The sequence below is a fragment of the Polyodon spathula genome, chromosome 1 (genome assembly GCF_017654505.1).
Source record: "Polyodon spathula isolate WHYD16114869_AA chromosome 1, ASM1765450v1, whole genome shotgun sequence".
NCBI classification, from domain to species: domain Eukaryota; kingdom Metazoa; phylum Chordata; class Actinopteri; order Acipenseriformes; family Polyodontidae; genus Polyodon; species Polyodon spathula.
This window is the reverse complement of record NC_054534.1, coordinates 43,964,735-43,981,088: the sequence shown is the minus strand read 5'-3', so window position 1 is coordinate 43,981,088 and position 16,354 is coordinate 43,964,735. Positions and strand designations below refer to the sequence as shown.

At 35.3% G+C, this 16,354-nt stretch overlaps 1 protein-coding gene across 2 annotated transcripts; it reads right to left on the bottom strand.

Annotated features, from left to right (window-relative positions):
* Nucleotides 1-1,819: 1,819 nt before the first annotated feature.
* Nucleotides 1,820-14,758, bottom strand: LOC121319076 (AN1-type zinc finger protein 5-like). Of its 2 annotated transcripts, none has more exons than XM_041256282.1 (6): nucleotides 14,614-14,758; nucleotides 9,712-9,874; nucleotides 7,837-7,948; nucleotides 7,348-7,451; nucleotides 5,233-5,361; nucleotides 1,820-4,077 (listed from the first exon to the last, which is right to left on the bottom strand). In XM_041256282.1, the coding sequence occupies exons 2-6, from the start codon at nucleotides 9,854-9,856 to the stop codon at nucleotides 3,929-3,931; spliced, it is 639 nt and encodes a 212-aa protein (XP_041112216.1). In that variant the 5' UTR covers nucleotides 9,857-9,874; nucleotides 14,614-14,758; the 3' UTR covers nucleotides 1,820-3,928. The 2 variants fall into 2 exon arrangements, with proteins under 2 accessions (XP_041112216.1, XP_041112221.1); XM_041256287.1 differs by lacking the exon at nucleotides 14,614-14,758 and adding an exon at nucleotides 14,375-14,588.
* Between the last annotated feature and the right edge of the window lie 1,596 nt (nucleotides 14,759-16,354).

Here is a 16,354-nt window from a genome sequence, read left to right as displayed (position 1 = left end):
AAATTTTTGGATGTCATACTGATTTTTAATTTTTTTTTGGATTGTATTTTAGTGCTCCACAAATGTCATACAGCGCCTACTGATCTCTGTACTCCTAACTCTGCAAGTGCAACCGCTATATAGACCGATGTTCTCATTGAGACCCTCATTATCATAACTGTGGATCATTATTTGTGTGTGTTGAGTAATTTGCATTGCTCTTAAGGTTACATAGGGCACAGTGCAAAATAATAGCCTGGCCGCAATGCAATTTGAATTTTGCTTCCACAATTATTTGCACTACGCTTATACTTACATGTGCCCCTATGTCTCAATTCTAAAATTCAATGTATTTAATTTCTGTAAGGGCTAGTTAAATCTATAGAACACTGGATACATAAAAATAACTCACAATTACTTTGCTAACTAAATACATTTAAACTGGACAAAATAACAACAAAGCAACTGAAAACACAGTAATAGGATTTCCAATTACAAACTTTTTGTTGTACAGTATTAATGGGTACATGTAATGCCATCTGACTTTCAATCCTTTTAAAACTTAAAAAGATAGCTCTTAGGTGGGTTGGTTACTTTTAATCTGATTATATATTGAGAATATGTAATAACTGCAGGGACTCTGAAGCCAGAGTCTCTGTGTTGTTGACTAACTTTATAGAGGTTAAAACATCAATAGTGCTATAGGGCGGTGAATCAAATTTGTGAGAATGAACCAAGGACCACCCCTTCTAGAGTGATGAGAAGGCTTGTGCTTGCCTCTTGCTGAGGAAAACATGAAACGTGATGCTTGCACCTGTTAAAAGTCAAAGCCAGATCATGCCACAGAGCTGGGAACAGGCCTTCATCTAACAAAGGGCAGGGAATAAAAGAGAATACCTACTCCTTTATATTGTACATTAACTACACTTGTCACTGAGCAACACGGCTTAATTTACTTGAAATCATTCTGTAAACTGTCAACTCAATGCATGTATAAGCTTACCTATGTATTTGTTTTTATTTTATATAAGATTTCACAGAAATGTATCATGTGTTTATTTTGAATCCTCCCAAAACTTTGGGAATGGGACTGCATACCAGACTCATTTATAATGACTTCACTGGGAGTCTTAAATGTACTGGAACACTGAATGTATTGAAACCTAATGACTTGCATTGCATTGCTCGAGTTCATAAAACTTTATATTTAACAACCCAGGCTCCTATACCTCTCACACTGACACAGAAATCAGGCAGTTTATGCTTGTTCAACAAACCTTTCACTCATAACCCAACACGCCTTATCAGTCGGTCTTTTTCTGCGGTCAGTGCTTTTTAAAAAATTGTGGGGACATGATGCAGTTGTTCCATCTCTTCTTGCCAAGAGCATGCCCTGCATAGTGACACAACGTACACCAGAAATAAAATCCGAACGCACAGCCAAACCTCAAACATTTTTAAACCTACCTTGCAATTTCTTACAGCTGATTATGAAAACCAAGACAGGACACTGTAAAAATATTCAATTACTAGACTTAAACAAGATGTAGTTGGTGTCAAATTACTGAAAAGGACTAGCTTTTGTGATTTAACATTGTCACACTGTAGTGCTGTTGCCCTTCTTAAAAAGGGCAGTATCATCAGGAAGAATTTTGCTACTTATCTTGGGTTTACAAACCTCATTCTATAGTACATTATCCTGGTACGTGAATCTTACTAATAAATTTACCTTTTAGAATTACCGTATTTTCTTCGTACAAGACAATGTTCCATAAAGATGGAGGAGAGAACACATGCAGATTTCCTTTTATAAAAATTGGTGTACACAGAACGTCAAACATAACATCTCACTGTACATTTTATTTACATAATACATTTTAGCATTAATGCCGGATAGCAAGATTATATGTAATACATAAATAGGAACACACTTTTTACAAATTTGCATGACTAAAAGTGAAAATAAAAACAAAATATTAAAAGCAAAATCTCACATTCCTATATTAGAAACAAACAGATGCCAGGCAGCCAAATTTATATTATATTTATGTATATATATATATATATATATATATATATATATATATATATATATATATATATATATATATATATATAAATTCGACAAGAATATGTTACCACATTGATAATTTGAACTATATAGGTATACATGTATACAGGGGTCAAATCCAAGACTTTCATATTGCAACCAGCTGGGTTTTGACAAGGAAAGGTACATGCCCCATCAGACATCTAAAGTGGACTCTGAAAAACGAAGAATTAAAATAAAATAAACCTCTACAACTAATACAATTCTTTAGAATGGTATTCATTTTAAAATGTCCACTTCTAGTGTTGCTGAAGCTTTGTAAACATTTTATTCAGAGTACACTCAGGGAATTTAAATGTGTAATAACCAAGGCTTAAAATACATATTATCCTGTCATTAGCAACACGAATTTTGCAGTTTCTCTCTATTCAAAAAATAAAAAATGTCAAGACTTCATTTTCACCTGTTATTTCTTCCTGCCTCCTTGCGCATTAACCCTGTCAAAACACTAAAAAGTTCCCTTGCTTTGTTACGTGCAATAGGATCCTACAACAATTTGTGTGCCGCAAGCGACTCTTGCGGCACACGAAAAAATACACAGGAACAGGGAGTTCATATTACTGGGAATTCAGGAAATTAATCGTTTGGTGTTGAGCCTAATGAACTTCATCCTGGTCAAAGTACCATGAACAACAAGATGGGTCTAATGAAAACATTATGCTAATGAAGTGAGAACACGTTTTTAAAAACCTTGGTTATTAATCTTAACGGACACCCCAGAGTAAGGAAAACCAAAGAAAATGGTCTTTAGCTACTGTCATTGTACCCACTGTATACAAATAAATGTGTGTGTGCGTGAGTGAGTGAGAGACAGTGCATCTCACATACCCATTATACACACATAAACATTAGACACGTATCAGCACAACCTCTGGACATCACAAAAATTTAAATAAAATAATGTTAAACAAATATGAAAATATTTAACACGCATTAGTGAAGTATATTGCCATTTCTACACGTCAGATATTTTACACTGTTGTAGCTATGCAACCCATGCAATACACCCAATAATACCCAACTCCCAAACCTAAGTAAAAGACAGACTACTGGGCATTCTTTCAGGTATCAAATATCCATCGCAAAATTAATAAACTACAATAAGTTATATGTAGCAATCTTATATAGTCACTAGCCTACTCATTTTATTGTACACGGTCAGCGGTAGTAGCGCTTCAAATTGACCAGTGATGACATATGGCACAACATAAACTAAGGTATGTTTAACTACTTGTTCAGCTACAGTTAGACAACTCAGAAAGCAACAGAGTGACATTAAAAATGTTGCTTGGTTGAATATGTCATTAATGATGCCAAGGACATCAAAGATGGATTATGTGTGTTTAGATTTGCTTTTCCTTTGTCAGAACATAATTGTAAAACGATGAATAGAACATGCATTGTATCTCTCAGGTCTGTCTCTGTAACTAGCAGTAATAAAGTTGGTATTTAGACAGCTATCCAATCAAACAGCAAAAACATTTTCATAGCTTTGCAAAAAGAAGCAAAACCGTGAATATGAATATGATGAATATCCAATCCCACTTTTGGCACGATGAAGGCAAGAGGAGAGCTAGTTGAGTTTGAGGGCACAAAAAAATGTAGATCTCCTGAAACGATGCCCGGGGCTGCAGGTTGTGTTTTTTTTTGTTTTGTTTTTTAAATCCAGTAAGATAAATATACACCACAAACAAAAAAACAAAAGAACATTTAAAAGTAAAAAAAAAAAAACTAAAACAAACAATCATGCATCTGCTCTGTATAGGATTTTCAAGATCGGAATCATAAAAAAAGAAAGAAAGTCCTTTATCCACACTGTTTAGCACAAGGTTTTACACCTTATATTCTCTGGATCTTGTCAGCTACAACAACAGGGTTTTCTTTCCTGATCTTTTCTGCGGCTTCTGCTTTGTAATCATATGGACAGTTGTGCTGGTCAGAGTAACGGTGAAGTCCACAGAACAAATTTCCACAGCGACAACCGAAACCTAACACAAAAGAAGTAAAAAAGGGTGTCAATGCTTTGTAGTTGTCTTTTCATGTTTTTTTTTTCTTAATTAAACTCTGTAGAAAGATTATTTATCTTTCTGTTCCATTGTTGCAAAATTCGAATTTGAGAGAGCAAATTGCTATAATTTTCCTAATCTCATCTCGCCTATTACTATTAGGTACTTAAATCAAATACCAACATTTATTTAATAAAATAAAATAAAATAGCTGTATAAGTTGAGCATTCAAAAATGGCCCCAATTATATAAAAAATCCAGGGCTGGCAATGGAACATGAAACAAGCAATGTGATTGGTCGAGCAAGGTTCCAGCTGTCCGTTTATTGGATGAATACGCACAGTTGGAGCCTTGTCACATATTCTAAATCAATGAACTGCCTCACAGAATTTAAAATAACAGCAGCCATCTTGTTTACAGTTATAGACCTACAGTAAAGCTATAAAACTGAGTGACCATTGCCAGCATAAAACCCTCAAAAGAGTAAGTAGACATGTCAATTTGGATGAAGAACAATTAAATTAACTGGAAGAGAAAAACAGTGAGGAAAAAAAACAAACAAACAAACAAAGTCTCTATACTCACTCACCCTGACTGTCACTTCAAATAACTTATTTAGCAGTTTGTAAATGTTACAGAAAAACAAAGCCACTTCTGCAGATTATCCTCCCCTCTGACATAGACATGAAAAATTACTGAAATCCAAGACCTTGTTAAATATATATTTTATTCCTCCTATCTGTTCTGCTCAAACAGTGAGAGGGAAAAAAAAAAAAAAAACTCTGTGCCGTCTCAACTCCGCCTCCTGGTGTATATTTTCAATGGCAATGTGCACAGTATCAAAAATAAAGATGTTATTTCTTTTACATTTTAATTAAATTAATTAACTCAGCTTAACTTGGTGTGTAGTTCAGAGTTATAAATGGGAATACTATATTGGTGTAAGGATACTTAATAAAAAACTCATTATTATTTGCCCCAAACATGACACATCCTTTTTTTTCTTCATCAAATCCACTGTTTTACCTGGATTATAAATGCAATAAGGCCCTTCAGGGTGTTCGTATACACTGAATATTCGATGTATACGGACACCCTCTTAGGCCTTATTGCATATATATCTTGCTGCCATCTCACCTGTTAGGCCAACCTTCTTTCTACACATGAAACACCTGTTCTTCCTTGTTTTGGGCAGTTCTGGGGCTTTTGCTTCATCACTTCCTGGTGCACTGGGGTGGGAAGCTGATGCAGTAGGCTGAGTTACAACTGTGAATGAAAGGGTTATATGAATAAAAAAATAAGGTTACAACCTTTAAAGAGGCTCAGTTTTGTAGCCCCCCCTCCTCCCACTTTGTTGTATCCAATCAAGAGCGGGCACCGTTATTGCTTATAAAGATCCTGAGAAAAAACATTTTTTATGGTATTTTCACGGTATAGAATTTCATTTCAAGATGGCAAGACTATTGGATCATTGCTGGCAGACAAACTGGTGAATCAGAAGGCCCAGTTTATACAATGCAGGTGTACTCACTATTATTTATTTTTTAAATAAATGTTTCAGTTATAAACCATGTGTTGTGTTAAAAAGGCTCTAAATTTGTAAAATCTCAGGTGAAAAGAAATCTGTAAAAGTATTTATTTATATTTCCTGAAGTAGTGTATACTGGTGTGCTGAACCAAAAAAAAATACAATTTTGAAGTCTGCAATACTAAAAGTAGATATAAAAAGGCAGGTCAGCTATTTATTTATTTATTTATTTTTAAATCACCTCATGTGAAACAATGCCTTGTAAAAGTTCAACAAAACTTTTAGTAAGTATTGCAAGGTCCCGCAGGTCATAGAAGAACACGTTTCTATCCATGTATCACTTTGAAAACAATAAGCAGAATACATAATAAAAATACTTCACGTTTAAAAAACAATAACAATGAAATACTAAATAGTGTTGGGGGAAAAAAAGGAGACAAGTCTTTATTGTTTCCGAAGTACCGATGTATATAAGGTTTTCTACAGTTATGATAGACTTTTTTCTTTTTCTGGTCACTTCAGTAGTGGGTAGGAGGGTTTGAGTTGCTTCTCCAATTAAAATCAGGGACCAGACTACGTCAGTGGTTTTCAAACTTTTTAGGGCCTGTACCCCTTTCCAAATAATCTAGTCTACTGCGTACCCCCATCCGAGATATGGTCATAATATACCCATGAAAACAGGACAATATATGTTTTTTTTTTCTATTCAAATTACTAGATTAAGATCAAGAAAGAAAAAAAAAAGCATTTATCACTTTCCCAAAGATGAGAAAAAAAAAAAAAGAGTGTAGAAAATAACAAGCGACATGGGTTTTTCAGGTAAACAAGAATCACTGATACTCATCAGGTTACAAAACATCGTAAGACAAACTCAAATGGTTTATTCAATCTTTTCAAAACGGATTTTCATCAAGACTGTCTTGAGGCACACAGATTGGCTTATTCAAATCTTTCCAAAGCCGGCATCATATCACTGGCTCGTTTTGTATTCCGATTTCCACAAGTGAACCTTACTACAAAATAGCATGTAAACAAATGGCGAAACTCGCCACTGTTTCTCTTGCTGCAAGTTGGAAATTGTTTGGGCTGTTGAAAAAAACTTGAATCAGACAAGTCACTGAGCAATTTGGTGTTTCCCATTCTAGTGAGTTGCTTCACCATTCTGTTAAATAAGGTTGTGCATGTCTTAAATATTCCATATTTAAATGTATTCATAATTAATCTAGAGCAGCTGCTGCATTTATTTTAATGTGTACAGGAGTGCAATGTCAATTTCGTTTGACAGTTTGTCTACTTTATTATTATAGCTTATTAACATACACTTTCTTATTGCTTTTCTCTTACATATTCTGTTCATTTCATATTTTGATGCACATGCGTCATGACAAGCAAGACATATTTATTTATTTATTGACTCATATTGCTGGTCAACTCTGTTTTAGAACACTTGCTTCCTAAGGGCTGTTCATTCAGCCGGAGACTAATATGCATATATGTATGTGTGTATGTATCTTTTTTTCACTTTGAAATCGAGGAGGCCATTTTGAAAAAAAAATATTTCAAAAGATCAAAGTTAAAAGTGTAAAGTTGTCAGGACGTGAACAATGAAAATAAATTACAGGCACATTTAAACAGTTGTAGCAACACGTGGAGACTATTTTTCAGAACCCCGATACTTTTTAAAACCTTATAGAATAGCGATTTTAAATTCAAACAAACCATACCTGGTTCTGCTGCCTCAGCTTTTGGCGTCGTGACTTTTTCCTCCCTGGAAATGCTCATTTCTGTCATTTGTTGCGTTACAGGCAAGGAAGCTGCTGGCATACCTCTGACAAGTACAGAAGAGTTCAGTAGTTACTTCAATGCAGCATCTTTCAGATGGCATTTCTCTATACTTATACCCACATACAAGTAAACACCTGAGGTTATTCAAATTGTTGTATCCCTAGACTCAAAGTAACAAATTCAAAATCACATACACATTAACTGGAAGAAACTGTTCTTTACAAAACAAGCTGTTCTAGAAAAGTACATCTGTCAGCTTAACCGTTATTACTTTTAAGAATTTTGTAGCCGAGTAATGATAGAGCATTTACTAAAAATTATCTTTCAGACTACTGACACTAGTCTTGGTGAAAAGTTTTCTTTACATCCCACCACCTTTGGATATAGACCCTCATGATGAAAATGTCACGATAAACTCCTGGACTCACCTTGTTGTGTCAGCCATGCTGGCAGAAGTGGCTTCCGAGTTAATCAAACTAGCTTCTATTCTCTGGATAGCAGAAGCTTCCGAGGTAGGACTATTGGAAACACTGCTAGTACCTGGAGCAAACAAAATTGACCTTTAATAGAAAAATATAAATATACATAAAAACTTGTGTAGAACATTATTCTAGAAGCAATCATACTGCAATTGCTTTTAATTAAAACATCTGTCACAACAAAACCCAAATGGAGTTGCTTTAGTTCTGACATTCAGCTTGTTTGTAATGTACAATCTCAGTTTATCAACAAATTCTCAGAAATATTTTAATTAAAATAGAAGTTTCATTGTCCTTTCGTAGAACAGGTGAACTGGCACAACCACAAAAACTCACTTTACTGTAACACAAAGGAAACACACTTCCATTCTAGTTTAATTCTATACAACCTTAAACTAACACCTACATTAAGGTAATATTAGCAAAGAGATTAAGAAGCATTCCTGTCAATAACAATGCCACATTTAAAACAGCTAACACCATTAGCTGTACTACAAAAAAAAAAAAAAAAAAAAAAAAAAAAAAAACTTAGTTACTTAAAACATTTAGACAAGAATATATTGAAATTTTAGGTTGTAACAAACCTCCTCTTCACAAGCCAATGAACACAAAAACACAAATGCTATTCAAGTCATAAACACACTTAAATCAATAATCCACTTATCAACTCAAACACAGGAATGGCACATCAACTGTAGCAATGATTACCCAAAAAGCTAACACCCTAGTTTAGGCCATACAACCCTGCTGGTTTATTACTGTGCCACCTCCATTATGCCCTGCATTGTTTCGTTAAAAAGTACAGGATAAACAACTACACAGGCAGATGAGTATTTTGAAATTGTTCTACGATTGAGCAAATGTACAAAGTGATCTTTCTGCAACAACATGGTAAACCTGACTTAAAACAGTTTGGGGTCACTTGATGCTAGACAAAGCTTACTGAGTACTGTACTGACAATGTAACCATAGAAAATGAGGTGTTTGGTGAAAGGCAGACTTGTTAAAAGGGGTTTTGTACAGAAAAACTCCATCACAGGGAAGACAGTCTTACCCTTTTCACCCTGTAGCAGTACAGTAGATGGTGTTATGAGAGGCATGACTAGCTTGATCGTTTTTGAAATAGCATACTGCACATGTGCACACTTTGACCCTTCTGCACTTGGTTTTAGAAAAGAGAAAATAATAATAATACTGTAGTCAGTCTACGTGCATTCATTTCTATAGTTAGGGATAAAGTAATACATTTGATAAAGTCTGCATGTGTTTGTTAATAGCCCATAGTGAAGCAGCAAACGTTTTCCAGTTACGTGATAATTTAATATCTGCAAAAGAAACTGGTAATATAGAACAGGATGAACTGTTGGAAAGGCTGACTGCACATTGTGGGGAATCTGAATAGAGGTATAGTATAGTAATCTTTGTATTTAAGACTGGACACTTCGATAAAGCACTTGAGTTACTGGATTGGTCTTCGTTCTGTCTCAGAAATGTCCGGTCTGTTCAAATCGTACTTAGGCTACAACAGTACTTTGCATGCGAAAACATCCTGTGTTTTCTGAAAACTTCAATCTATGTATATAGTTGAATTCTACTTAGATTTCCTATCGTTAAATCATGCAAACACAGAAAAGTGACGTTTTAAGAAAATCAGTTTTCCGAAAACATAAGTTTTCGTAAAATGCTTTCTCATGTAAACGTACTGAATGTCTCACAGATAAAAATGTATAGGGCCTAGATCTATGAACAAATGAAAATAATTAGAATTCAGTACAATACACCTTCACGTTCACCTAAATGTGTGGATGTTGTAGTTAATCTTACCCATTGGGCTCATTCTGCCACTGCTTTGCTGCCTCTGCAGGTGCTCCTTGTAGCATACCGAGCACATCCCACTTGTCCTAGGATTCCCATAAAAGCCGCAGCCCATAGCGCACAACACTGGGCTCTGGTTTGTCTCCTGGGCCATATCTGTATGCTGTAGATGCTATATATAATAATAATAATAAAAAAAGAAAAGGCCATTAGAAGCTTGAGCGTATCCAGAATCAAATGACTTTGTAAAACAAGTTCTTAGTATCATCTTCTTTTTTTTTTTTTTAAAACCAATGCTGCAAGTAATTTTGCACACTATGAAAATGATTAGGCAATAATAATTAGGTTCTTAGCAGGGAAGCGGACCAATATAGTTTCTTGAAAAGTCCTTTGTGTGAAAATCTCAGAAGTAAAAACAACAGAGATTGCACTGAAAGTCTTTTGAAACAAAAGATATTTCGTTATTAAATATTAAAATGTGACCTAGAAGAAAACTGCTTCATCTGGTATTTTCTGTCCTTGTTGTCTATTTTGGACAGTCAAAATACTCACTGCAATTTTGTTTCAGTTCCTGTAATGCTTACTTTTATTTTTGCACGTGCACATGTATGTCAATGCAAGTAATCGTGTGTGTGTGTGTGTGTGTGTGTGTGTGTGTGTGTGTGTGTGTGTCATGCTTGCTTGTTAAGGACATTTAAAATACTAGTATATTCTCAAACATGTTTTCTTTTTTATTTACTCTAAATCCAAGCCTTGTCATCTCCTTTGTCAATCAAAAGCAGTGTGGGTCTAGCTACACCCCTCTTCCAAATCTCTGCAGAAAGCAGATGAAGATTTCTGTTTTCTCAAAAAGATGATATTTGTGATCAAACGTAAAGTTTGAGAAATGTACTTAATTATGGAAATCACACCTATCACTATTTCTGATTGCATTTTCTGTAAGTGGGGTCTTTTTAACCAACACCACTTTTTATTGTATGCATTGATTAACAGGGGGTAAACAAATTAGATAAGTAAATAAACCGTGTAATTCATTGACTAAGAATTTGCCTGTTACCCTGTACAAGCTGGAGCTCCATAAAATGAAAGACAACCAAATGATTTACAGCAACAGTCCTCATGTCTGATAACAGTGGGCTACACAAGCACGGCAATTACATAAAAAAGCACATGTCTGAAAGAAACCATTCAGTTACTTGTCTTTTCCCCCTAGAGCTACTGATGATCAAAGTCTTTCATTCTTCCTCATGAGGCTATTCAGCCATGTTTGAACAGTTTTTTTTTTTTTTTCCCATTGTTGTTTACAACATAGTCTGATGACCAAGTTAGTTAAAACTTAACCAACAACAAACAGTTTGCTGCTCCTTTGCGTGCAACAAAACACAGGAATTTTACACCACAACCTTTATGCCCCACACAGCTGTAAGTCTGTTATTTACACGGTATAAATATTTGATCAACATCACGTCACAATACAACAATGCAAAGTAAGCCATTATGCAAAATGACATAACAATATTGATTGACTAAACTTAATCTTTTGATTTGTATAATGCACATTACTAAAACAAAATTTGTTGTATTAAAAGCCATTACCAAATCGTTATCGTAGCAACTCTATATGGCGCAGCTGCCGTGCATTAAAACAGGGTATATTATACCAAAGCACGGGGGGAGGGGGGTATACCAATAGATATTGTATTGCTTCAATAAAATATGTACTAAATACCTAATGTACAATACATTGTAAGCAAAGTGCTAAGTATGAAACACGAACACTAATAACATCAATTTCGTAAACCATTTAATAGATGCAGTATTCCTATTCCACAGGGAATTAAATGAGTCAAGACGGCATTTGTGACATCACACTGGAAAAAAAAACAGCTGCTGTTTACTTTTATGTTTGTTTGCACAACCATTGTACAGTTTAAATGTGTAACAGATACAATTTTAATTACGTTTATCAAAATATAAATTTGTAAAGTGGTACTAATTTGTAAGGCCTACAGGGGTGTGTTTGGAACAAATAAACTCCCATTCTTTGGCAGTTAATCTGTCTTGTAATGTTTATTTAAGGTACTTATGTTCGCAGTTACATTTAGCATTTTGAATTGCGTTTCTACGTACTTCGTTTATAAAGTACTGATTTGCATTGTCCTATGGGGTCTGTTATAAGTTCTTACGTATGTATGTATGTATGTATGTATGTATGTATGTATGTATGTATGTATGTATGTATGTATGTATGTGTGTATTATAATTATTAATTAGCAGTAACATGAAGTAGTAAACTGTGACTGATAACCTGCTTGGAACAGTAACTGTTAAATAAAGCTTTGTTTTGCCTAAGTCAGCTGCAGTTCTTTTAATTTGCAGCAATAAGGTGCTGCTGCAATGCAAGCTTACTGTGTGTGTGTCAAGCAGCAGCAATTACTTATACATAAACAACGTGTATTTATTTAAATTACAAAAACATGACTACAGTTCTATATAACACATTTTTAAACTACACGTGAATGTTTTAAACCATGTATATGGATTACCTCTAAAATAGGGCTTTCAATCAACTATAAACTACAAGCTATGGTGATGTCACCAGTACATTATGCAAATTAGGTTTAAAACTTAGAAAGTCAAAATGTACCCCTCCTTACAGTCCTAACCATAACACGGGGTACTGTTACAGGCACAGCTCAAGCGAACAAATTGTACATAACTCTGGATTATCCCCAGTTGATTTCATGTTGCTTCTCGCGAAGAGCCAGATAACCAGTCTTAAATTCTCACTCTGTTGCTCGTCCCCTCAAGATTGTCCGGCGGTGTCGCTTAAAGCCTAACCTCCATTACGTGTCTGACCGGCCTGCTGATTGCAAAATCTCTCTGCAGCTCTCACTGTCACATGGGCGCGACCTTAGCTTCCGCCTGTCACAAGGCGTCAATGTGACGCGATGATCTGGAGGCTCAGATACACAAAACCCTACCAACATGAGCTTCTGAAATCAGCAGCTATTTTTATCTCAGAGGCTGCATGTCAGACAGTTCCTACAGAGAACCACAGCCTTCAAGTGCAGTACGAGTCTCTTTTGCGTTAATCACCGACGTGCACATTAAAAGGGCAGACTACTCTGCGCTGCAGCTTCTTAGATTGCTGTGGGAACTATATGTTAGCAGCGCACATCCTCATGGAAAAGTCAAAACCACCGAAGCCCCCGACTTCAGTCAGAAACGGGAGAAAAAAAATCAGAACAAAGCTGCGACTGGTAATCCCCCACAAGCCACACCTAAACTCATTATTATTGTTCACACCACAGATCTTCTCAGATAGTACTCCCGGGAGTACTTTCTGTGGGCATCTTAAATATCACTCCACACGGTATGGTGTTTAAGAATATTGTGGAATTTACTGAGCCTAATTTTAAAAAAGCACAATAACTTAGTTGTAAACAGACACAATGTCACTTGCCACAGCCACTCGTCAAAAATATTGAAAACGAACGGCTAAATCTGGCAATGACTGGAACAAACTTCACTGTACTTAAACACTTGCCTTGACCAGCGTCACGAGTCAGTACTGCATTGCAATACACTGTCCACTGGTGTTATGTAAATAACCACAATACATTAATTTGAATAAAACTAAAGAAATCAAGACGCCAATGAACTGTAAATAAATGGTACTTGCATCAAACATGTACTCGCTGTCTGATGCCAATTCTTTATCCCTAAAAAACGGTCATAGCCGTTTCACTGTTCGACTAGTCTGGGTCATACTGTAATAAAAACGAACCGAGCTAAGTTATTTATTTATTTTTATAAAACAAAGTCAAGACCCTAGAAAACAAAAATTAAAAAATAAATAAATAAATAAATAAAATCTGGCTTCAACTAAAATTTGTCTTTTTGCTGATCTGGCATAACCTGATACAGTCGAGAACTTTACAAAGAAAACAAATACAGTAAAGCTTTTTAAATACTTAATGGCTAGCTAACGTAACGCAGAAGAGCAAACAAAACAAAAAAATCGAATACAGTACTACTTTGTTTTGTCCAGTAATGTGAAAAAAAAACAAAAAAAACAGCCAGGCCGCAATGTATCCTTCAAAATCACTGAGTCATGGATGCTAAGCAACGTTAATAGGTTAAATTTACACCAAAATTACAAATACTGGATTGAATAAAAATCTTAAAATAACAATATACCGTCTAAATGCAATTGTGGCCACAACACTTGCTACTTTTAAGTTATACATTCAATCACAATTTTGTTACACGCGAGGATCTCCGTGCTTTGTCCATATTTTCTTTGTTTCTGTCTCTTCCTGTTTTGACACAGTGCAACACACATACCGGTCTGGCCAATTCTAGTTTCTTCTTGAGAGAATCTCTTATCACGTTTCCCAGTAACTAAACTAGTTTACTAATTCCCGATGATTCATCATGTTAAAAAACTATATTTTTTACTGGTATAATTTCCCAAGCTATTACATAGCCACTATTGCTAAGGGAACACATCTTCTTTCTTTGTTTAACCATACCATATGCCAGAACACTATACCCCTGTGCTACTGGGACAAAAAAGGACATACACCGGTATTAGGACTTTTCAATACGGTAGCCTGTTTCAGGTCCTATCCTTTTCCATTGTTTTCTGTTTCACTTTTAGTTTTACCTTCTTTTTCGGCTTGTTCGTGTTCACACTATGAAAACGTGATAAATCTTGATTGTATTCCTTTTTTTTTTCATGAAGACATAATCCATAGCTTCCCCCACTGGAATACACGTATATTTACTGAATTCTCTCTTTTCACCATCGCTTTCTTCTGTGCACAACACGTTTTGTTAACTCGGGATACAAAAAAAAAAAAAAAAAAAAAAAAAAAAAGTTTTTTTTTTTTTTCTTCATCTTACCTGTTCAATTAACGTCAGTAGTCTGTATTCGGTATGTGGTTGCTGCTTACTTCCACTTATTTGTAAGCAATCCCTTTTCAATGCTTCGTGCTCTTCTGTGCCACTGGTTCCTATAATAATGATTCAGCGTCTGCCTTGGTCTCTTTCTGTTTGTTTCCTTCTTTAGTAAGAGGAGTGGCGCTGACGTCACCGAAACTCAAAGCTATCCTCTGATTGGATGAGGGGAGATGTTCCGCAAAGAGTACAGTACAGTCATCAAGTACAGGGCAGGGCAAAGGAAAATGGGTTTGAGCAGAACAGTCATCGTCACCATCTCAAGAAACCAGTGTGCACAAATGCACATACTGATACTGAGCAATAATCCTTGGTGATTGTGAAATACAGTGCTAGGAGCCTACATCACATAACGTACTAAAGGCCACAAATACATGTTCTAACAAATACAATTACAAAAAACAGTTGTTTAGTTTGTAGGTCAAGCTAAGGAACAAGTGCTTTTTAAAAATACTGCAGTTTGGCGCTGTTGCAGCGCACACATTTTGCTTTATTTTTGCCACCTTTGTACTGAGAAAACATTAAATAACAACATTAAATAACATTATATATATATATATATATATATATATATATATATATATATATATAAATATATATAATATAGATATATATAGATGATATATATATTTCCTACTGTGTATTTCATTGTTTTCTACCACATGTAAACATATAATGGGATCATGCTTTGGTTTCAGTTAGAAACCGCTTACCATGTATCAACAGATCTCTGATAAAAACACCTGTGTATACATTAGTGATGCTCAGAATTATTGGGACACCCCTGTTGGTTTGTGGTGCTGGGGGAGGATGGACATCGCCTGTTTTACCAATAGGCCGCCAGTATCACTTATATGTTAATGACTGTAATGAGAAAACCATCTCACAAGACCAAAGGTGCCCCAAGATGTTATTCAATTTTTAGGAATGATTAACAACTAGGGGTCATCTGTTGCCCTTTTAATAACAGTCACACCCTGTTTACTAAACTTCATGGTACTGCTGAGTAGATAATTGTTCCCCTACAACACGATCATATTGTCACAAAACCAGCAAATGCTGATGTGTAATTAACTGGTTTCTTTTCATATTTTTGTCACAATAAAAAGGAAAGCCAATTTATAGGTTGTACCTAAATAATTACTATGTCTTACAACACTGTTAAACCAGTTAAGCTAGAAACTTCTGGGCAGGCCAGTTATTCTATTGATATAAAATATATCAGGCCACTTAAAAATAGTCCTTAATTGAAAACTTATACCGAAGCATTAAAACCACAAGAAGACAACACCCTTGTAGACCTGTGTAGTCCAACTGAGGGATATTGAGGATGGAATTCAGATTACGTTTCCCAAATAAATGAAAATGAAAAACAAGTTGCATAACCGATGGGGTCTTTGGGAGTGGGCAAACACTAGCCTACTAAACAATATGCCTAATTGTTCTGTGCTGTTGCTGTCACTCCTAGGATACTTTCATTTCAGCAAGGTCCTCCTTAATATAAATAAATAAACACATTGTGGTAGCTACTTTTATATAATGTATGCTATGCTACATTAAAAGAGACACCGTTCCAATAATAAATACCTTCCATGGCCCAGGTAAGCACTGTTGCAATACTGAACGAGTATATTTTGTGAGACTCTGGATTTCTGACTTCTGTCCACACTTGCAACTTGACAGCTGT

Excerpts from the sequence above, each read along its gene's own strand:
- LOC121319076 (XM_041256282.1), bottom strand. The coding sequence starts at position 9,856 with ATGGCCCAGGAGACAAACCAGAGCCCAGTGTTGTGCGCTATGGGCTGC. Across the intron at positions 5,362-7,347 it reads AGCTGAGGCAGCAGAACCAG|TTGTAACTCAGCCTACTGCA; the intron begins GTATGGTTTGTT and ends TTTCATTCACAG. Across the intron at positions 4,078-5,232 it reads AAAGAAGGTTGGCCTAACAG|GTTTCGGTTGTCGCTGTGGA; the intron begins GTGAGATGGCAG and ends CTTTTGTGTTAG.